Here is a 23,244-nt window from a genome sequence, read left to right as displayed (position 1 = left end):
TTAATCTTGGACTTTGAATCAAATATCTCAACTTTTCAATCGTAACGATGTCAGCCTTTGTCTCTCGACTTTAGCCGGAACATTTTCACGTTCGGAATCTAACTTTTGACTGAACACCATTACTTCGATCTTGATTAGATCGCACATCTCACACAAACATCCTTCTTGTCGAGACTATGCTTGTCTACCAGTTTTTGAACGACAACGCTGTTGCCGGCTTCAAACTTAGGCCCGAATTTTATCGATCACTTTGATCCGAAACTCTTTAAAACTGTTCATTTAAACGACTTCGGCAACTTATTTCCCCCGGAGAATTCAACGTGAGTTACTCAATGTGGCTCTTGCCAGAGTCCTTTAAAAGAAGGATGGTAGAACTCGGTCGATGGACTGTAGACGACTTCATCCAAAATACCATCTATGGAGACGAAACTATCTCCAGCTTTCAGAGAATGAGATCTATTAACAAGATGCCTAGATTGTAAATCCACCCGACTCCATCCACCGAGGTCGACAGGGCCCAGAAGTGTAGTTATACAACATACTATGAAAAATTCCGAGATCAAATTGACAACCGCTCATAGGATATTTGATCAGGCAGCTATGTCATTGCCCAGCAAAATATTCTCTCCTGGCAGGGTAGGAAAGCAATATAAGGTGAAGGATCACAAGGACACGCAACCACAGGACCATACATCGGAATGTAGTAGACCGAACAATTTTTTATATGCACTGCAGCACCATATGTTCCCAGTTTTCCATTAACAGGAGTTTTGCTCCCAAGTTCACACATTCACAGTCACAGAAATTGAAGAGTCTAACGGCAGTAGATACACTGTCCATGCATATGCAGTATATATGGAAACAGACTACAGCTCTTAGGCATCCATGGTCCCCCAGTTCCAAGGATTTCCATGTGAGTTTCTAGACCTGCAGTGTAAAAGCAAGCAGCAGATTAAGTTAGGCGATGAAATGAGCAAGTCACTCGACACTCTCATCCCTCGAGACGGGTTTTGAAGCTTCGATTGAAGGTCGTGAACTGTTTCGGTAATGCAAAACTGAAATTCTATGTAACGATGCTAAACATTTTGCAAATATCCATGGATAAGCCAGCAGGAAAACAGAGACTAAAATTTCAGGGGATACAACAAAAACTCATCAGAAGAAACCAATGCTTCACATGATAATTCAAACTGACATAGACATGCTGACAACCATAAGGAAAACAACGACTGAGCTACATCAATATTCTCACTAAAATCAAAGCTTACACTTCTTTCCTGCCGATCTACAGTCCAGAGGCTAAAATTTCAAAACCAAACAAGAAGAGACCACACAACTATCTGATAAATTAACAATTGTACGTTGAACGTAAATTATGCTCGCTCCTGAAGGTTCATGTCAACTTACATCAAACTTTTATTTATCAGAGTTTCTCCGGGGAAGAAGGTTTCACACAGCACTTATTTTACCTTTTCCCACAAAGAAATCTTCTTTCAGTGGTTTTTATCTAGAATAATCACAAGAAGAGCACAAGTTGCAGATGTTCTTCACATAGCCCCAGCATGGTGTGAAGTAATAAAACTTCAGTTTACTACAAACATATATAAACTAAATATTGTTCCATGCACTCTGACCCTAAATCAATCAAATTGGGATCAAATGGTTCAGAATGCCTCAACCCATGACAAAGGAGTCTCTTGACATAACATCAGGATCCAATTTCCATGTAAGGCACGATAGCTTCACACTTATAGAATTTGATTTTCCTTCTTGATATTTGGAACACACATAGAACGGAATTCGAATTCACATCTCTACTTCAACATTTGATTCCCTGTTAGGATATCTTGTCTTAATTGGAAGGTGTCGAATTAAAGAGGAAATGTAAAAGACTTACTATATCCATGTAAATTCCATCACTTATCTCTATGAAGGGATCATAATATTGCTTACTAATGAAAGCAGAATCCCAGGCATAGAGTCAAAAATGAATTCCAAACAGACATCATTGATGAAAGGTTACTACTGAATCTTCTTACAGGAAAATCTTTTAGGATATTATTTTTCTCGTAGAACCGAAAAAAGTGAAGCACAAGCAGAATTTGCAGCAACCTGTTTGAAAGTATTGAGAGTCTTGCTAAGAGTACGAATAATGAGCATTCCACATTTTAGAATTCAACAGCTTCCCTCTTATTATTAGGATACACGAGAACAAAAATTTGCATTTACCATTGCTATTCGGCATCTAATTAATGGTTAGGATTTTTATTGGAAGACATGGGTTTGCATGGAATTTAGGTCTTCTATATATTTGTCATCTTCTCTTTGTAAAACAGCTTTGCCTCTTTGAGTCAATTGAAAGCTTAGAGATTTATTGTGATTTGCGCCTCTGTCATGTTCTTGCGCATTATGCACAATTTAGCATGATCTAAATTCGTAGTAAACCTCATTCCAATACATCAGTTGAACTAATCTTGATACCAACTAAAGAGGTGGAAATGAAACATGATACAAATTTACATTATACTAAATGTGAAAAATCACATAACATTCAAGAATGCATCAATTCGACTCGCTTTGATACCAACTGAAGCGATGGAAATGAAATTTGATAAGAATGTACATTATCCTAGATTCGACAAACGTGCAAACTAAAGAAAATTACTCAACTTATACCATTGAACTTCAAATATGATAAACAGAGGGTAACAAATACATATACCTAAAACCCTAGCAAAGAACGATAACATATCCCAAAGTTGAAATAGCAACAATAAATTCATACTCCCGTTCTAAAGATATTCGAAAATAAAACAATAAAAATATCAGTATGCTAAGTATTAAGTGTAAGTCATATTTCAATACGATCTTGAAGGACACCCATGTCATTCCCACATCATAAAAAGTCTTATGGAGCAAATATAACTGTTGGTTAAGACTCTAGACTTGGTATGCAGTTCAACTACACGCAGCATAATATTGCATATATAGCCTCTTACATCTCCAATTGACACTCCACGTTACTAACACTCATTCCTACTCATCACATCCTTCCTACTGCAATTGCTTTGACACAGGCATTTTTCGCAAGTATGCTAGAAATTGCGTTCAATTTTAAAAGCAAAAACTAATGAAAGATTGTATGTGAAACTATTGGAAGGTGTGCTGAATTTTCAAAAGCAATTCTTTCTCCGGAAACAAAAATTCTGAAATTTCTGTTGGTTTTACGCTCTTGCATCTAACCGAGGTAATCCATCCCATAAAAGGGATTCATCTTCTCAATTTCGAGAAATTTCTACACACCAGAGATCTCCTAAACATATTTTTTTCTTATCAGATGATGACATCTTCGCTCTCCAAAACAACTTATCGAAGGACAATCCAACCGCATAGATTTCGAACAGGCAGTTTTCTATGTAGCTCAGAAGTCGAATAGCAAACTGTAGCAACACAGCATCGACCCTTCTTTATTATCACCCAAGCTCTATCGTTGATGCAGTTCAACAGGTACAGCGAGATGCCTCGCCTCCATAGTTTATTCTATGTCTCTGTCACGGCATACTATTAAGGAGGAGGCGAAATCGATACCATTCCGTGACCAACCAATTCAGTATCAGCACAGGCAGCACCAAGCACTTTCTTTGATTCCAAATAAAAAGCAATTGCAACCTATTAGAACAAACATGCAGTCCCGGTGGAAACATACATCTATCAAACAAATTACCCCAAATCATGTCGATTACTCACTCGATTAGCAGCATAAACTACCAAAATCATCCCAAATTTTACAGAAAACACAGGTACCCACACAACTGAACATCATAGTATCAGTAAACATCATCCTCGAACAACGACCGCTGAACCGATTAAACTCGACATCACACCTAAATCACACGGCTTCGCGATAGATCCTAGAGTACCGATAAAACGAAACCCTAAGCTTCTTCCATGGGCTCGCAGGAAAGTTACCTGGCCGGGGGAGGACGGGATCAGTTGTAGTAGAGCTCGAGACCCATGCCGTCGTGGATCTCGTAGTCCTTGAGGGTGATGTGGTCCTTGTAGATGTTGTACCACTTCTGGATGCGGATCTTGTCGGCGCGGGTGCCGGTCTGGGCGGCGACGAGCTTCTTGAGGTCGCCGATGGTGTCGTCCTCGTTGCACTTCACCCGCACCTTCTTCCCCAGCCGGTCGTTCAGCACCACCTCGATCATCTTCGCTGCCGCTGCTCCCGGCGAAACCCTAATCTCTCTCTCTCTCTCCCCCTCCCTTCGGTCTGATTGACGATGGGCAAAGCAGCAGCAGTTGGGCGGAAACGGAGGGGCAGAACCAACCTATTTATCGAGTCAAAAAAGTCAATGGGAAAATATTTTTTAAAAAAAGAAAAAGAAATAAGGCGGCCAATGGACTCTCTTTTCGAATTTTTTTTATTTATTTTTACTTCTCCATCAAGTAATTCCTTTTCATTTTAATTTTATTTTTATTACTAATCACAAAAAAAGAAAAAAAAAAAAGAACCGATGCATCGAATGTTCCCATTACTATCGAGAGTAATTTGCAAATCCTCCCGCGTACATTTTTTTTTTTGGGTGTCGGAATCTCTCGATCTCCCGCGTAACAAAATTAAAATTTTCTTAGCTATGTCATGATGTATGTTAATTTTTGAAAGTAGATGAGATTTTCGGATTTATTGTCCTGTTGTTCGCGATTTAAGATGTCTTTTCGATCTTCTTGCTTGAACGAAGATGTGCTCCCTATAGTCCATTTATAGTACAAACACCAAGAGACGCGACGCGGGTGGGATTTGATCGAACTCAATGCACGGAAAGCTTTCTTTTTTTCGAGATGATTGATGCACTTCGACTTAGGATCCAACACCCTTTCCTACAAAAGCATTTTTTTGTGGAGGCTACGTGGGATAACCGACACGAAACGAAGAAGAAAGAAGGAACTTGAGGAATTTCTTTGTATTCAGTATGCTTTTGATATGTACTCTTTACATGTATTTATATTACAAAGTGTAAACAATAAAAAGGGAATACAAAGATATGAAATCATTCTAAATCACTAATTGACATCATTCTAAATCCTAGATTGATTCAAGTATCTTCAATCAAATCAATTTGCACAAATCATATTTCCAACACTCCCCCTCAAGCTAGTGGCTTATATATGTCTAAGACACCCAGCTTGCTTAGCAGATATGTGTGTTGTCTTTGACACACAGGTTTGGTGAAGATATCCGCAGGTTGATCTGAAGTCCCAATTCCTTTTGTTCTGATTATCCCTTCTTGAATCTTGTCTCGAGTGAAATGACAGTCAACTTCTATATACTTTGTCCTCTCATGAATTATGGGGTTGGCTGCAAGTTTAAGTGCTACATCATTATTGCAAAATAGCATTGTTGGTCCTTTAACTTGTATGCCAAGATCGTGAAGTAAGCCTCGTATCCATACTATCTCACAAACGGTTTTAGCCATAGCTTGATATTCAGCCTCAGCTGATGATAATGATACGGTTGATTGCTTCTTCGTTTTCCATGATAGTAAGGACTTTCCAAGCTTAATGCAGAATCCAGTAATAGACTTTCGGGTCATCGGACATGTAGCATAATCTGCATCACAATAGGCTGTCATTTCCATGTTGCACTCTCGAGAAAGAAGTATTCCAAGTCCTGGACATTTCTTCAAGTATTTCACAATTTTCAGGGTTGCATTCATATGGGATTGTTTCGGATTGTGCATGAACTGGCTCAGTGTTTGTACTGCAAATCATATGTCAGGTCTTGTCATAGTAAGGTAGATAAGTTTTCCTACGAGTCTTTGATAGCTCGATGGGTCTTTGAGCAGTGGATCATCATCATTGGACGATGTTCCCATATCATAATCAAGAGTGGTCAATTTTATATTCTGCTCAATAGGAATAACTGCTGGTTTACATCCAGATAAACCTGCTTCTGATATAATCTCCAAAATGAATTTCCGTTGGCTAAGTGAGATTCCTTTGTTTGATCGTGCAATCTCAATTCCAAGGAAATATTTGGGAGAACCTAGATACTTAATGTGAAAAGTAGCATATAGATATCTTTTAAGATTCTCGACAGCAGATTCATTTGATCCCATAATGAGAATGTCATCAACATATATCATCAAATAAATAGATGACACACCTTTTGTCCATGTAAATAATGCATAGTCATGCCTGGATTGTCTGAAACCGGTAGCTGTAAGTGCAGTAATAAACTTAGCATACCATTGACGAGAAGCCTGTTTGAGTCCATAAAGGGATTTACGGAGGCGACATACCTTAGACTCCTCTTGTCTCCGTAAACCATGCGGAAGATCCATATAGATTTCCTCATCCAGATCACCATGGAGAAATGCATTATGGACATCCATTTGATGGAGTTGCCAGTCGCGACATGCAGCAATAGATAAAAAAGAGCGAACGGTGACTTCTTTTGCTACTGGGGAGAAGGTTTCATGGTAATCGAAACCTTCTTGTTGTGTAAAACCTTTGGCTACTAGGCGCGCTTTGTATCTTTCAACCGACCCATCTGCCTTATATTTGATCTTGTATACCCATTTGCAGCCAATTGATTTATGATGAGCAGGTAAAGGTACAATATCCTAAGTTTTATTTTCCATTAAGGCAGATAATTCAGCCTCCATGGCTTTCTGCCAACGTGGGTCAATGACTGCCTCATTGTAGGATGATGGTTCTCTTTCCTTAGATATACGACTGATGCAACACATATGCTCCGATGATAGTTGATTAAACGAAACATACGAAGATACAGGATAGTGAATACCTAAAGAATTCGAGGTTGCACATACATAATCCTTGGTCCATGTAGGTGGACGAGCGACACGCCCCGAGCGTCGAGGTTGTTCAGCATTGTCGGTTTCAGGTATAGAACGGATAGATGTTTCATTAATATCTTCCGTAGGAAATGCTGCCTGAGGTTGTACAAGGCTTCCTTCGATTGATTGATTAGCACTTTCAATTGGAAACTTCATAGGGGATGAAGGATCTTCATTGTTTGTTGTAGTCGGAGACAATATTGAATTTTCTGGAGGTGCAATGAACAATAACTGCTGATTTGGAGATAAATCCTCTTCAAATAAGAAAGAGCGATGATGTTCTGTTTTGCTAGAAGATTCAATCGGTTTGTCTTCATCTTGAAAGGGAAATATGCTTTCATGAAAAATAATATCTCTGCTCACGAAGAAATTCCCGGTGGATGGCTTAAAAACACAATAACCTTTATGGAGAGTTGGATAACCCATGAAAATACAAAGACGAGCACGATGACCCATTTTGTCTCGAGGGCCCACATCAGTAACATAGCATAAGCAACCAAAAAACTCTTAAATGATGAGTTTCAGGTTTCTTACCAAAGAGTAGCTCAACAGGAGTCTTTCCATCAAGGATTCGAGATGGCATTCGATTGATCAGGTAAGCTGCCGTGACCACACAATCGCCCCAAAAAATCTCTGAAATGGAAGCCTGAAATTTGAGAGCACGTGCAACTTCTAGAAGGTGACAGTGTTTGCGTTCGACAATCCCATTTTGTTGTGGGGTGTAAACGCAAGAACGTTCATGAAGAATTCCATTGGAAGAAAAGAGAGATGCACATTCATGATTAAGGAGTTCACTTCCATTGTTAGTTCGAATGCGTTGCACAGAAGTATGGAACTGATTTGTAATTAGGGAGAGAAAATTTTTAAGGCGAGAAGGAACTTGGCTTTTTGATTGCATAAGGAATACCCACGTGGCTCTAGAATAATCATCCACGATAGTAAGAAAAAAACGTGATCCATCACGATGTGGAGTATGATATGGCCCCCAAACGTCAACGTGGATAATTGAAAAAAAATTGTTAGCACGTGATTTGCTGAGAGGGAAAGGTGTACGTGCTTGTTTCGCTAAGGGACATATTTTGCATTGAGGATATGGAAAAGAAGTACTATGGCCCAATCGTTGATGAGAAAGGAAAATATTATCATTGGTAGTGGTATTACACAATGAATGTTTATGTAAGGAAATACTTGACAAATCAAAGTTTTCTGGAAAGTTTGTCCCAAAATATAGCCCTTGTGAAACATTACCCAAGCCCATCAGTTTGCCAGTCGAAAAGCCTGAAAGAAACAATTTTCAGAATTGAAAAAGAAGAACAGGAATTGTCTTGGCAAACTTTGGACACAGAAATGAGATTAAATTTGAATTGAGGAACATAGAGCACATTTGTAAGGATGATAGAAGGGGTAAGATTGACGGTGCCAATTTCAGTGATATATGTGACATGCCCATTTGGAAGACGAACTGATGTAGGTGAGTTTAGATTTGTATGAATATGACTAAAGAATCTTTTGTCGCAAATAATGTGGTCACTGGCACCTGAATCAATTATCCACTCATTACTTGAAATAGAATTCATCAAGCAGTAAGAGGTACCTGAGAAACTTGCTGTTTTGTCAAGAATATCAAACTGCTTCAAAACCTTCATGAGCTGTTGATACTGGTCATGAGTAATTGGCTGATTTCCTTTATCAATGTTGTGCACCATGACCTGATTAGCCAAAAATTCCTTTTCTTTCTTCCCCTTTTCACCGGGTTTTCCATGCAATTTCCAGCAGGTATCTACAGTGTGATGTGGTCGTTTGCAATAATCACAAAATAATTTACCTTTGCCTTTGAAATTCTGTCCATATCCTTTATGAGACGTGGCAGATGACGGACCAATCGATTTAATAATTGGTGCTGACGTGGCTTCGTAAGGAGCGTCCGATTTGGACGCTAATTGCTTCGCGCGTAGGCCATCCGATCTCATAGATGAATCTGAGCTGTCCATCTTGAGGGTTTTCTCCTCTTCTTCAGCAAACCCTTGAGAATAGGTCGCCGTTTGCTTCCATTCTTCCCTTGATTTTCCAGCGTTTCCTCTCTCTTGGGTCCTCGTCTGAGCTGCGAGGAGCATGGATTCCCCGACCTTCATGTGCTCCGACGAAGCCAATCGTTGGCTTTCCTCCTGGACGGCGAGCTGGAAAATCCGGTCGAGCACCGGCATCGGCTCCATTGCTAGGATCTGGGAGCGAAAAGTTAGGTATGTCTCGTTCAAAATCAAAAGAAACCGAGTAGCTTTCTCCCTTTCTTTGATAGATCTATACTGTTTCAGTGTTGATTCCGGTCCCTCGAGCTTCTCCTCTGCTACCTCCAGTTTGTTCCAAAGTGACGAGAGCTTGTTGAAGCAAGCTGTGACCGTCATATTCCCTTGTTTCAGCTCACTGAGTTCCTGCATTAGGGAAATTTTTTTCGCTCGGTCTAATTTCCCGTACATTTCTTTGATGTTTTCCCACATGCACTTCGAGTCCTCGGTCGGAGGAAGTCCGGCCACGACTTCTGGAGAAATGCAATTGCCGATCCATGTTCGGACGAGTTGATTACATTTCCTCCAGTGTCGCGCCAGACGATCGTCGGCGGGAATTGAGACGGTTCTGTCGAGGAACCCGTCTTTGTCCTTCGTCACCAGGGCTCGTCGGAATTCCTAGGACCACCTGGAATAATTTTCTGGTCCGGACAATTGCTTGCTGATGAGTCTCAGCTCCGGTCCGTCGGCGGTGGAGGTATACAAAGGGTCGTTGGGCTCCGGGCGACCATGGTGGGCAGGAACCGAGAACGGCCACAATTCAGGTTGCAATCCCGAGTTGGGATTTGTTCCTTGACCCGACCCATCGGATTCGTATGCTTGACCCAGATGGTACATCCCAGGCTCGGGGGTTGAGCTTGCCCTAACATTAGCTGGTGGGCTCCCTTCAGCCTGGGTGTGTTCTCCGAAGCCTTGAAAGTTTTAGGCCTGATTTGTTGGTCCTTGGAAATTGTACCATGGGTTCGAATGATTCGGCCCATACCAGAGTGGATTGAATGGGCCTTGCATCGGTACCCATTGGATAGGCTGGCCCAAATTGGGTTGCCCCTGGTTTGGTTGAATTTGGGCAGGATCTCGTAGGTTGGATTTGTTCGATGGACTCTTGACTTGATCTGACTTCAGTTGGATCTTGGGGTATTGGTTCCTGACGCGAGTCCTCATGAGACGTATTCTCCAGACTTCCTTCTGGAAACGGTTCTTCAGATTTTGAAGAATTCTTCGGCATGGTATTGGTAGGACAGTGCTTCTTTTTTTTGAAACACTCAAGAAATTGATTCCTACAACGGAGTGCTAACCTTGTTTTGCAGATTAGTTTTCTTGCAACAACAAGGATACAAAAACACGGGAAGGCAATCAGGAAGAAAATTTTCGAAATTTTGCGGAAGCTAAGTATGAACGAGGCTCTGATACCATGACACGAAATGAAGAAGAAAGAAGGAACTTGAAGAATTTCTTTGTATTCAGTATGCTTTTGATATGTACTCTTTACATGTATTTATATTACAAAGTGTAAACAATAAAAAGAGAATACAAAGATATGAAATCATTCTAAATCACTAATTGACATCATTCTGAATCCTAGATTGATTCAAGTATCTTCAATCAAATCAATTTGTACAAATCATATCTCCAACAATAACGTGGCGTCTTATCTATAAAATTGACACTGTGTCTGCCATATGAATATTTTGGTTAGGAAGCTTATCTCATTCTAATCAAATTACGCATCTTCAATGAGTACATCTAATATTCTATATCTAGTAATGCAAAAATAAAAAAAGAAGAAGAAGCAAAAACTCGTTCCTTAATTATCTACAGGACAAGATGGATATCGGATACAACCAATCACAAGGTGGAAAAATTCGTCGAAAGACGTTAACTTGTTACTTTTTTTTTTGACACGTTGACATTAAAATTAATTTATCAGAGCCGAGTCTAAATGATCGTAACTCTTAATGATGCTTATCCGATTCTGCGATCCGATCAGTTTCTCAAAAAAGAGGGTCATTTTCCACGGGAGTTACGATCAGGTCATTTCCCAAAGTGGGGCCATTTTCTCAAAAAAGGGTTCAAAGTGGACATAGTGTCAATTATCAAATAAGGGCCTGAAGTGCCCAATCAGTTTCAAATAGGGGCCTGAAGTGCCCAATCAGTTTCAAATAGGGGCCCGAAGTGCCCAATTAGTTTCAAGTAAGGGCTTGGGTTCGCCGGCCGGTCAAATGCTCACCGGCCAGCGAGCACGTCACTGTTCCGATTGTCGGGGCCGGCAGTTGTCGGCTATGGCCGGCGGAGGGAAAAGAGGGAAAAAAAAAGAAAAGGGAAACAAAAAAACAGTAAAAGGAAAAAAGAAACAAAAAAAATTTAAAAAGTAAAAGACGAAATTGCCCTTATTCCGGCGATCGGAACAGTGATGTGCTCGTCGGCCGGTGAGCATTTGATCGGCCGGCGAACCCATACCCTTACTTGACACTAATTGGGCATTTCGGGTCCTTATTTGAGATTGATTGGGCATTTTAGGCCCTTATTTGATATCATGTCAATTTTGAACTCTTTTTTTAGAAAATGGTCCCATTTTGAGTACTGATTTGGAATTTTCCCTATAAATTTTACAAAGATGATGGAAAAGGAGTGGCAAGTGCCGAACGCTAGAGCGACGCGCCTTTATTGGAAGAAGAACAACGATCGAAACTCAACTTCTCTCCTTTCCCCCCCTTGCAGACCTCCAACTCCCTCTTTCCATCTCCACCAACTTCCCCCCCTCTTCCCTCCCTCGAATCTCTTCTACCCCCGCCCCCACCGGCTCCCTCGATCCACACAGCACACTCTCCGATCCAGTGTTTGATCCGCCGCCGGCGAACATCCCCCCCCCCCCCCCCCCCCACCCCCAACCGGGGATCTAGGGTTCCCGTTTCTCCGCCGGCCGCGCCGGATATCAGGTTCGAATTCGCCAGTGTCTGATCTGGGTGTGTTCAAAATCTGATCTTTTCGAAGTTTTCTATCGCCGCGAGCTCGTTGGATGTTTTTTAGCTAAATGGGTGCTTTTTGTTCGGTCTCTGATTCGGCGCTGGATTCCCGTTTGTGGGAATGTTTTTAGGTGGGTAGAGTTGATTAGTTTTCAGTTAACTTGGGGTGTTGAGATTGGATATGAATCGCTTACCGAATGTTTTTGATAGGATTTGTGTCGAGGCGAGGGCAGCTATGATTTGAGGGTTGGTGTGGAGATATGAACGTGAGCCATGCCTTGGTTCACCCAGTGGAGGATCCGCCTACGATGGAAGGCGCGAATGCGCCGAGAGTCAGGATGAAGGATATACAGGGCATGCCCGCCACGCTCGGCGGGCTCGCCTTGCGTTTCTTCCAGTTCCTGTTTGCAGCTGCCGCACTCTGTGTTATGGCCACTACCAGCGATTTCCCCTCCGTGACAGCCTTCCGGTATTACTTCGCGACCTGCATCTGAAAAATCTTTACAATGGTTATCCATTTCTATTTGTATGTCAATCATGTATATGCTTGTTTACGTGGTTTATTAGAGACTTTTCTGTTATGGCCGGTGCTTATTCCGTTATTCTAGAAAATTGATAGTTGTGGTTTGTCAATGAATCTCTAGGAGTTTGAATTTTGCTGCTCATGGAAAGAAAGGGTGGGTATTAGGGCGATACTTGACAGAAAGAGCATATTGGCATGTTTTGAAACTTGGAATGGCATAGATCTGTCAATAGTAACATTTTACTCTTATATGATCTCTTCTTTATGCTTTCATACTAAATTAAGGATATACGCAGTCTGTGAAGTCCGAGTCGCAGTTGCTATAAAAAGCAAAAAAATACATAAACTCGAGATTTTTGGAGAAAGAACCAGGCTTATAGAATGCTTATGAAGAAGCAGTAAAGTACATCGTTTTGTATTGTGGTCTTTGTGCGGCAACTAGGAAAAAATGGACTTTGTGCGACAGCTAGGAAGAAATGGAATTCATCATTGAGGACTCAAATTAAGTCTATTTCTAGGGACTTTCATCACAGACATTGCAATGTCTGAGTGTCATTAAATCTTGGATCCAGTATTTTTTTAATTCAAAGCTAACCAATTGTTAAGAAGAACTACCTTTCTCTTTATGGGTGAGCTGCATTTTGCACTCTTCGCTAGAATGGTCATTCCCTTTCCAGGTCTGTTGGTCTACTACTGGCAGACTCTCTGTTTCAAGGAATGCAGTTATATGTTGCATCATGAGTAATTGCCATAGTTTACTTGGTTGGATCAACAGCAGAGGCTATAAGGTAGATTTCTTGGTAATTCTCAGCCTTAGGTCTAGTTTGGTTAATTTGATTAAAGGCGATGAGGATAAAATAGAAGGAATCGGAAGAAATGAGAAGGAATCCGAGTCATAGTAATCTAAATTTCCTCATTTGTTAACACCTTAATTGAATATAGGAATTGAATTCTATATATTCGAATTACTGTAAATCTATGAAAATGGTAAATATAAAAATTATTTTTACCATTCAAATTTTCTTCTTGAAAGAAAGTTGCAAAAGCTCTTTTTTGACCCCAAAAGAAACTTGCAAATTGAAGCCCCAGTTATTGCTCTATTTATAAAAGTTACCATGATGGTTACATTTTTCTCATTCTCACCTTTCCTCATATTAGTGAAAACAAGGTAATGGAGCACTTTTCCTTCCAATTTTCGATTTCCATTCCCCTTCATCCAAGCTACAAAATTTTGTTAGGAAAGGGAACAAGGATCTCATTCCCTTTCCACTGGCTCTATTCTCGGTAATCAAGGGGCCTTTTACGCTAAATACTTTCAAAAGTTTTGGAACTAGTTACCACGGAATGTATCTACCTGGACCTCGCCACCCTTATCCTTTACTACCGTCATGTGTGATCTTCGTTATTCTTGTAAGACAGTTTACGCAATGTTCCCTTTGATTCTATGTATATATTTATATAGTTTTCTTTGGATCAAGGTTTTTGCTTGTGACAGTACAACAAAAAGGAATTTGACATACTTATCCGAAGTTGTATCTTTGTTATTCCATGGGAACATTGAGATTGCAATGTTGATGACTGGGTTGGGTGATCATTGTCTTGCTTGAACGCGATTTACTGTCATCATAGTTGATGGGACCATTAGAGTCTTTCAAGAGATAATGGTTGTTTATAACCTATGTCTGGGTTGCATTTGCTCAACCTTCACTGAGCCTTTGATTGGTTCTTGTGCTCATGAGGCTTTGAGAACTTTGTCAGAGATGCCTGCATCCGATATTATAAATTTTCCATGTCTGCTAATTTAACCTTTTCTGGTTCGTGTTGGTGGTTGACTAAATAATATGCGGTACCAGGCCTTATTCATTCTGTTTATAACTTTATCCACTGAAGTTTTTTATATCTGTTGTATCAGCTATCTTGTAGCAGCTACTGGCTTACAGAGCATATGGAGTTTTTCATTGGCTGTTGTGGACATATATGCCCTTCTAGTGGGGCGCTTGCTGCAGAATTATCGAGTGGTGGTGTTCTTTGCCATGGGTGATGGGGTAAGATATGTATACCAAGTAGTTTCATGGACAAAAAACAGAGGATCCCCTTTTGATCTGATATATGTTTGCATTTTTCTTTCTTGATCCTTTCCCCTAAGATGAATTCTTAAAGTTTCATCGTCTGCCAATGTTGGGGTGCAATTCCATTAGTGCATTTCGAGTAGTTTCCTCCCCACCTGCTGACATCTTGTTTTCCTTTATTAAATGCGAAATTTATGGTAGAATACTTGCAGATTCATTTCCACGGTTAGTTTTACTGCTCTTGATTATATTTGTCAGGCGACTATAAGCTGTCTTGTTCCAGCTGACTGGCCAACCTAAGCCCTTCACCCTCCACTGCCCTTACCATTCCCTTTCTTCTTCTCTCCTCTCCTCCTCTTTCCTTCATACTTGTTTCTTAGGATATAGCTTAAGTTGATGATCTCTCTCTCTCTCTCTCTCTCTCTCTCTCTCTCTCTCTCTCTCTCTCTCTCTCTCTGTGGTTGGATTGGGGGAGGACAGAGAGCAGATGATATACTTGCAATGTGATTATAGGTTAGCTTAATTGTACAGGCAGTAGTTGTTACCACTGGAGGAAATGTTAGTATGTTGTTAAACTGACATTGTAAGTGTCTGAACGGGAACTGACAGGGGTGAACTGACCGTAGCATCTATCCCATCTATCCCAGAGGATATTCCAAAGTTACTTTACTAACATCAGTCTGTTGGTTGTCTTTGTGACATCAGTTTGCTTGAGTGACTTTTTTTTTTTTTTGGAAGTGTTTGTATTGGATTATAAATTAGAAATCCTTACACTCATAAATTGGAATCAGTTTTGGTGTCCCAAACCTCTTGTGGAGCAATTTATGGCTTCAAAACGCTTCAAAACTTAAGGAGGCTCAATTGAATGTCTTTACCTCCATCGGTTGGACCATTAAAGAAAATCTGATGCACAGTTCAACCTCCAAAATGAGGTCATTTTCAGTTATCCTTGTGGGAGCTTCAGGCTTGACTTGAGATCAACTATTTTTCCTTTTTTGGCCAAGGATAAACATTTGATTTTCAATGAAATAATCTTGTTTACAGTTCAACCTCCAAAATAATCTTTTTTGGCCAAGGATAAACTATTTTTCATAGGGTTAGGTTTCTAGTATGCCTCAGTATATGTGTGCCGTTAGAAGATGTAATCTTGTTTATTGACAGAATTAAACAATTAGAGTTGTGTTTAGAGTTTGCTTTCCATGCTATCTGAGTTCCTCAATGTAAGAATCCTCTTGGGTTGTCACCTTTAAGTCATGATTCTTGTGAAAATCGTTGATATGTTATCATTGGTTGAAAGTTGTTTGACCTGGTAAAGATGTGTTTTTCACAAGCATGTGACTTTTTTGACCTGCTTAAGGGTCGAAGAGTAAGTGTTTCGAGCTTGATTCGAAATTTGACGGGGCTAACAAATGGACTTGACCTATTCAATTAAGAAAGTTAAAACCTAGATTGGATTTCTCATATGAAGGTTAATCTTATTTTGCAATCGCACCTTTTCATATCATGCTTCCTGCTGATCAAATGTTTGATGTCTAGGTTCTGAATGTCGAGTTTGTGTTCATCACAATCATACTATAGGTAACTGGTCTTCAGAAAGAATTCTAAGATTGTTTGCATTTGCGTTGCACTCGCAGATCACTTCCACTCTCATATTTGCAGCAGCATGTGCATCGGCAGGCATTACAGTCCTTATTGACAATGATCTCTCTAACTGTTCCCGGAACCACTGTGCACAGTTTGAAACTGCCACAGCGATGGCATTCATTAGTTGGTTTGTTGCTTTGCCATCTTTTCTTTTCAATTTTTGGTCGCTGGCATCCCGATGAAGACATAGCGAGGCAGGACTAAGGAGAAGAAGGAAGCCAGCTGGAAACTCCATCTCGGATTTGAAGAGCCTTTCTGGTGTGCCATAATTTTTTTTTCTCGATACCCCTAAGGCATAGACTTGCTCGAGTCGTGTCTTTTGTGAATAGGACTGTAAAGTAGGCCGGGGCGAGTCTTGACGATGTAGTGTGAATTGGTCGGACCAGCCTCGTGGCATTGTTTGGCTCTGGAAGGGTTTTTCTTTTGCTTTCTATTGGATTTTACAAATGCTGGCTTTGTTCACTTATGTAGGTGTGAAGGCATTGTGTAACGGGAATGGCGGCAGGCCTGATACAACAGTCTCAATGCACACTAAGTTTTGGTGACATACGTCTGCATTAGATGCCATGGAACCAATTTCCAACCCCTGCATTTGCGATACGGGACAGAGGAACATGCTATGGTGTTCCGCTCCCTAATAAGCTAAAAGAAATTTTGATTCGCTCACATGATTATAATGCCTTTGGAGCTGCATAATGCGTATAATCGACCCAACCTAATCTACCAATACTCTATTAATCGCGAACATTGACGTTCAACACTGAAAACGTGAAGGTTCGGACATTGTGGAGGATGTCCTTTGATGGATGGGAAACAAGCCAAAGGCATGACTAAAACAGTGAATACAAGTACCTTGAGGACAGCTCGGACCGAAAACGTCAGGTGCGTCAGGCATCCGCAGGTATCAAAAAGCTCATGCACCGCTGTCGTGACTAGTCCTCAAAAAGACTCAGAAAAATTACACCAGGAGAGGAGCTACTAAGGGCTGCGCATGGAATCCATTCTGGAGCAGAATTTCTGTTTCAGAATGCCTTCCGGAACAGAAATGCGTTTGTTAAAAAATTTCCGGAATACATTCTGGAGCGATTTTTACATTCTGGAATAGAAATGCGTTTGTTAAAAATACTTGATTCCATAATGCATTCTTGATTCCAGAATAAGTTTTTGGCAAGAAAAAGAAACGCTACTTTTTGTAGTTTCTCTCTTCCGGAATGCATTCTCCCTCTTTTCTCACAAATTTTTTTTTTCAGAAAATGCATAAAAATTGAAAAATTCTAGAAAATTTCATAAAAATTTCCAGAAAATAAAAAAAATTAGATTTCGGGAAAATATGAAATTTGGTGAATTTTTTTAAAAAAATCAAAAAATCAAAAATTTCAAAACTTCACAGAATGACTTAGAATACTCGTGGCCACCCACTTTGAGTGAAATTTAAATTTTTGAGGTGTCCAAAAAAAATCAAAAAATCAAAAATTTCAAAACTTCACAGAATGACTTAGAATACTCGTGGCCACCCACTTTGAGTGAAATTTAAATTTTTTGAGGTGCCCAAAAAAATCAAAAAATCAAAAATTTCAAAACTTCACAGAATGGCTTAAAATACCTGTGGCCACCCACTTTGAATGAAATTTAAATTTTTTGAGGTGCCCAAAAAAAATAAAAAAAATAAAAAAATTTCAAAACTTCACAAAATGGCTTGGAATACCTGTGACCACCCACTTTGAGTAAAATTTAAATTTTTTGAGGTGCCCAAAAAAATAAAATAAAAAACTAAAAATTTCAAAACTTCACAGAATGACTTATAATATCTGTGGCCACCGACTTTGAGTAAAATTTAAATTTTTTGAGGTGCCCAAAAAAATAAATAAAATAAAATAATAAAAAATTTAAAAACTTTACAAAATGGCTTAGAATACCTGTGGCCATCTACTTTGAGTGAAATTTAAATTTTTTGAGGTACCCAAAAAAAATCAAAAATTTCAAAACTTCACAGAAAGGCTTATAATACCTATGGTCACCCACTTTAAGTAAAATTTTAATTTTTTTAGGTGCAAAAAAAATCAACAAATCAAAACAAATTTCTGTTCTAGAAATCAATTTCTAGAGCAGAATTAGTCATGTTTTACCAAATAGATTTCTCCTCCAGAAATCAATTTTTGGCAAGAATTTGATTTCTGAAGCAGAATGGTTACCATTCGCGTCCTAAGTTGCAAAACCCTGAAATATGCTTAAGCCTCACATCATCACACATCCTTCCATTGCCTGTTGCTCTCAGGAGGGAACCAGACGGATTCTCCTTCTCAATCATCCGATCCATCAGAAGCAGATTCTCTGGTTCTCAAAAAGAAAGCACTCATTGTAAAGGTTCACGGAACGGATCATGTCACGTCACACTCATTACGTGCATAAATATCTGAACGATCCTCTGCTTTATCGACCAACTGCTGCCAGCACAATGCGCGGGCCCTTCAGGGGCGACGCGGCAAACAAAGTTCATTAAATGCATCATACTCTTGTCTCGGTTTTATCATTGAGACATGGAACGAAGCCTCTACGAACAAATTCTGGAAGTTGCGAATGAAACTTCAAGCTCGTATTGATTACGAGTCAAGAACGGGACAATATAATTCAAATCACTACTCGCGAACCCAAAATGTTCATGAATTACTGATAGGAGAAAAAGGGAATGGGGCAGCTGCTGAATCTGAAGAAAGTGCCGCAGCAAAAAGTGCCGCATCTTCAGAACAGAAGCTAGCTAATTTAACCTATTGCATATGCAGCTCAGAAAGAGAACTGGACAACTCCATCATCAGAAGAGAGAGGACAAAGCAAAATTGGGAGAGAGAGAGAGAGAGAGAGAGAGAGAGAGAGAGAGAATATATCAGAAGAGAAGGGCACTGATGTAACAAGGTGAGAAGACAAAAAAACAAACCTAAGGCAACAGGAGCCATAACACTGTTCACAAATTCCTAATTTTCCCATAACACCCCTCAAATCTCAAGTTCTTTCAATTTCTGTGCTACCTCAGATTCTTGCTGCTGCTTGGCAGTTGCAGTCTTCCTTTCGTCCATAACAGATAGAGACGCATCACATGAAACAGGAGAATTGAGAACAGGAGGTTCTTTGTAAACTGTAGGAGGATTCTCCTTCTGGGCCGGTGGTGCAGTAAATACAGGCACAGCTTGTCTGGTACAGACAGGTGGGGCGACACCCACTGGTGATGCCTGCACGACTGGAGGTGGCAATCTCACTGAAGGTGGTAGACGGAGAGGAGCGGCGTATACTGGTGCTACAGTTCTTATTGTCACTGGGGGTGCAATACCACGGCATGGTGCCCTAAACTGCTGAATGGGGACGTAAGGAGCAGCTCCAGCAGCTGGGAACTTCTGCAGGCGGGCCCCACGAGATTCCACAGATGGAGACCTTGGAACTGGCAAGGGCTTATCATTTGTGGATGTTGGTGAAGGTCTGACTCGAGAAGCTGCTTTTTGGCAAAATAGAGGAAGGATCTTTGATGTGGCGACAGGTGGAGGTTGTGGGCTAGGTGGTCTTAGATTTTGAATTTGAAACTTCTTTGCAAATGGTATCGAGCCGCTGGGGGAGTTGGCCAATGCTACCTTCTCCTTTGAACGATAGTTAAGTAAAGCTCGTGCTATTGTTGTCTGCTCCAGCTCATCATTGTGCTCTGGCTCAGATGATGTACTAGCAGTTTCTTTCGACACTGCACATAAATGAAAAGTCAACAATATTCAAATATCAGAGACTAACTCATCCACACATGCAGCAGAATCGACATTACTCTAAAAGGCTTGCACCTATGGAACCATATCAGGTGGGAGAGTAGCGCTCTAACAAAAATACAGGAATTGACACTATTGCAGGAAGGGAAAGAAGCAGTCTTATGTGCCTTAAGCTAGATAAATCACTGAAGGTGGGTTAGCTGAAACTATTTCCAGAAACTGCCATCACTTCAATCTAAAACAACCCCGGTCTTAGCCCCAAACAAAGTGTACTCAAAGTAGGTCCTGTCATCACTCCAGTCCAAAATAACCCCTCTCTTAACCACAAACAGAGTGTACCGCAAGTGGGTTTTTTTTTTTTTATAAATGCGACACAATTCTAGTTGGCATTCTTATGGCCCTCGAACCCTCATCTTCAGCAATAAAGATGTTGTCCTAAGACAACGTAACAATCGCGCATAAAGTAAGATACACAGGAATCAGGAAAATGACAACCACACACAACACTATTTAGTTTCAAATCACCTTTAAAAACCCATGGAGCCTGCCTTTCATTAAGAGAGATTCAACAGGATTTATGCACTGAAACATTGCATAGAAAAGAAAAAAACCGGAGGCAGTGTTTGGGCCTTTTCTTTTACAAGCATAGCATGCAAGTATCGCGAGGCAGTGTTTAGGCTTTTTTCTTTACCAGCATAGCATGCAATTATCGCATGATATTTAAAACTTTGACCAGATAAAATTTAGAAATGCTTACATTGCTTCAGAGACGACCAAGCTGCCATTGCTGCATTCTTTTCTGCTTGTTTCTTTGTCTTGGCAGGTTCTCCAGTGAAAATGATTCCAGCTAACTCTACCGTGCCTGTAAACACAGGCAGGTGGCCTAGGCCTGATCGAAATGTTAAGTATTGTGGCAATGGAGCTCCAACTCTCTGTGCGATCTCCTGTAAGAGGTTTTTATAAACCCCTGTCTCATCCTAACAATGGAAAACACATTTAAATTAAGAAAGGAACACTTGTCCTGCAATGATGGATATCCTCACAAGTAAAGGCGATCAATGGGCAGGCCACGAGGTAAATGGACTGGCTTGGGCAAAGGTCTTACATGAGAAAGACTTGCCCGAAAATTGCTTTATAAATTCTGTTGTATGGGCGGGCTTCGGAAACATATTAGGAGAGACCCGGCCTGAGCCTACCTAACGATGACCACTACTAAATCTAAACTTAAACAAAATACTAATGATGATGACAAAAAGTATATAAAAGGTGTGGCCGCTTAAGAGCAATGACCATTAACCCACTAATCAACAAATATGTCATTTGACTATCCAACTCTATGTCTGAGAAAGTGGAAAGAAAAGGACACAAATTGCCTATGAAACTATAATGCTCAGATGTAGATTGAACAGAGAAAAGAAACTCAAATGTAAAATGAAATTCGGAACCATCAGAAAGAAGAAACCACGATGCCTACAGTTCTCCAAGAATCCTCACCCCCAAGTCTGCTCAGTTATTATCCTAGGCTTTTTATTGTGCCAGCTCCTAAATCTCCCAAAACAAGAACCAGCCAGACCTCTATCTTGAATTGCCCATTTTAACTCTCGCGAATATCTTAAAAGTAACACTCGGTGAAGCATTGTGATGGCGCATCAGCATGATTGCAAGAATCGAGTACTCTGACAATTTTACGCTTCACGGAATCATAAATTTCTTTGTTTAGCTCCAAAGTTTATAGGTCTGCTTGATTGAGATGATACAGAAGCCAGAAAAGTAAAAAAGAATTGACTTTACTTGGATCCATTTCCCCATGTCGCTGAAATTGCCGAAAACACACACACACATACACCGTGGATTCAACACGCAAGCATGTTAGAGACGCATGAGCAGCCAGAACCGGCGCATTAAAACGGCACCTATGGACGGTTAGAGACCTAATCAGAGAGAAACGGACATCTAGTAGAGCTACTTCCAAATCAAACACCACAGCGGTCATACAGAGACGCATCAAAGCGGCAAACAGGCGAAACGGCGATCGGATAGCACGAGACGAGGGAGGGCCAAAGGGAAAGCTCACGAGGATTCGAGCGGCGAGGGAGTGGGAAGGGCCGCGAGTGGCGAGGGAGTGGAGGGCGACCTCCGCGGCGGAGTGCTCGGCCTGGCGGAGGGTGGAGCAGTAGCTGGGGCTCTCGAAGGTCTCGCCGTTGAAGTTCACGGCGGCCTTGAAGCGCGGCGCGTGGTCGGGGCCTTCCCGGATGCAGGCGTAGGAGGGGAGGTTGAAGCAGCTCCGCTGCGCCAGCTCCTGCAGCTGGTTCTTGTACATGGTCGCCGCCGCCGCCCGCCTCGCTTCTCGAAGCCGAAATTCGCCCCCTCGCGACGGCAGTCGAACCACCAGCTGCTGCCGGTGCCGGTCCCTAGCTCGAGAGCATCCGCCGGCGCCGGCGGCGAGCAGCGAGTCGAGGTCCCCGGGGAGACGACGGAGGAGGCGCTCGCTCACGGGCGGGGGCTCGCCGGAGATCGCATTCCTCCGGCGAAAGATCGAGACTTTCTCTGCTTAGGGTTGGAGAGAGAGAGGGAGAGAGAGAGAGAGAGAGACGCGGTTTGATTTTCTTCGGGCAGAGAAAGCGAAGACTGAAGACCAGAGCTGAAGGAAGGAGAGAGAAGAGGGAGATGGGTGAAATTATGAAATGGGGTCTTTCTTCTTCTTTTTCTTCTTTTTTCTATTTTTTTTTAATTATTTTATTTGAGGAGTTTTATTATATATTATATGTATTATACATTATACATTATATACATACATATATATATATATATATATATATATGGATGGGAGTCAACAGAAAGTTTTGCTGCATGGGATGTGATCTTTTCGTAGATTTTCTTTGCGGCTTTTGTTTAAATTGATTAAAATTTCTATTTTTCTTTCCATTTTTTTTCTCCTCCGCGTATTTTCCTTTTTATTTTATTCTATTTCGGCCATGAAATTCCACGGGATCGACCGGTCATATTTCGTATAGTATCGTCCTCAACTTGGACTAAAAGGAGCACCGGATGTGTATAGAATACCTAACGTCGCTTCATAAAAAATTGAATTTCGATCGAGAATTTTCAATATCGGCTGATGTTATGAAAAAGTTTTTCTTTTTACTTATTAATGAAGAAGAACGAAAACTCTGCAGTTTGCTGCATTCAATATCTTTGAAGACGGTATTATGTTAACGGAGCATTCGATTCAATGCGTTGAATTGGCAAAAGCCGCAAAGTATGCCAATTCCAAATTGTCTTCTGCGAAAGGCATTTGGTTAATAGTGATATTTTCACTCTTTTTCTTGATATGATGTCGATTGCTTAATCAGATCTAACTTTGATTTTTCCTTTTTACCTT

The 23,244-nt window shown here is 40.8% G+C and overlaps 3 protein-coding genes and 1 long non-coding RNA gene across 7 annotated transcripts; 2 read left to right on the top strand and 2 right to left on the bottom strand.

Moving 5' to 3' along the window:
- Positions 1 to 699: 699 nt before the first annotated feature.
- Positions 700 to 4,302, bottom strand: LOC115674824 (ubiquitin-like protein 5). Its single transcript, XM_030597337.2, has 2 exons — positions 3,970 to 4,302; positions 700 to 927 (listed from the first exon to the last, which is right to left on the bottom strand). The coding sequence occupies exon 1, from the start codon at positions 4,209 to 4,211 to the stop codon at positions 3,990 to 3,992; it is 222 nt and encodes a 73-aa protein (XP_030453197.1). The 5' UTR covers positions 4,212 to 4,302; the 3' UTR covers positions 700 to 927; positions 3,970 to 3,989.
- Positions 4,303 to 8,808: 4,506 nt separating this feature from the next.
- LOC130138692 (uncharacterized) lies at positions 8,809 to 10,476 on the top strand. Its single transcript, XR_008817024.1, has 2 exons — positions 8,809 to 10,155; positions 10,231 to 10,476. It is a non-coding gene; the product is annotated as an uncharacterized LOC130138692 (long non-coding RNA).
- Positions 10,477 to 11,764: 1,288 nt separating this feature from the next.
- On the top strand, positions 11,765 to 16,553 carry LOC115674801 (CASP-like protein 5A2). Of its 4 annotated transcripts, none has more exons than XM_030597319.2 (4): positions 11,765 to 11,859; positions 12,097 to 12,355; positions 14,322 to 14,454; positions 16,113 to 16,553. In XM_030597319.2, the coding sequence occupies exons 2-4, from the start codon at positions 12,147 to 12,149 to the stop codon at positions 16,302 to 16,304; spliced, it is 534 nt and encodes a 177-aa protein (XP_030453179.1). In that variant the 5' UTR covers positions 11,765 to 11,859; positions 12,097 to 12,146; the 3' UTR covers positions 16,305 to 16,553. The 4 variants fall into 4 exon arrangements, with proteins under 4 accessions (XP_030453179.1, XP_056169539.1, XP_030453183.1 ...); XM_056313564.1 differs by having other exon boundaries at positions 11,819 to 11,859; positions 12,120 to 12,355; XM_030597323.2 differs by lacking the exon at positions 11,765 to 11,859 and adding an exon at positions 11,864 to 11,886.
- A 2,140-nt stretch (positions 16,554 to 18,693) lies between these two features.
- On the bottom strand, positions 18,694 to 22,495 carry LOC115674708 (double-stranded RNA-binding protein 2-like). Its single transcript, XM_030597197.2, has 3 exons — positions 21,937 to 22,495; positions 20,620 to 20,839; positions 18,694 to 19,843 (listed from the first exon to the last, which is right to left on the bottom strand). Exons 1-3 carry the CDS (start codon positions 22,180 to 22,182, stop codon positions 19,113 to 19,115), a joined length of 1,197 nt encoding a protein of 398 aa, XP_030453057.1. The 5' UTR covers positions 22,183 to 22,495; the 3' UTR covers positions 18,694 to 19,112.
- Positions 22,496 to 23,244: the final 749 nt, after the last annotated feature.

Source organism: Syzygium oleosum, unplaced genomic scaffold (assembly GCF_021117445.2).
Source record: "Syzygium oleosum isolate NSW1041296 unplaced genomic scaffold, Sole_v2.1 Sole_v2.07, whole genome shotgun sequence".
In the NCBI taxonomy this organism is placed as follows: domain Eukaryota; kingdom Viridiplantae; phylum Streptophyta; class Magnoliopsida; order Myrtales; family Myrtaceae; genus Syzygium; species Syzygium oleosum.
This window is presented reverse-complemented; position numbering and strand designations above follow the sequence as displayed.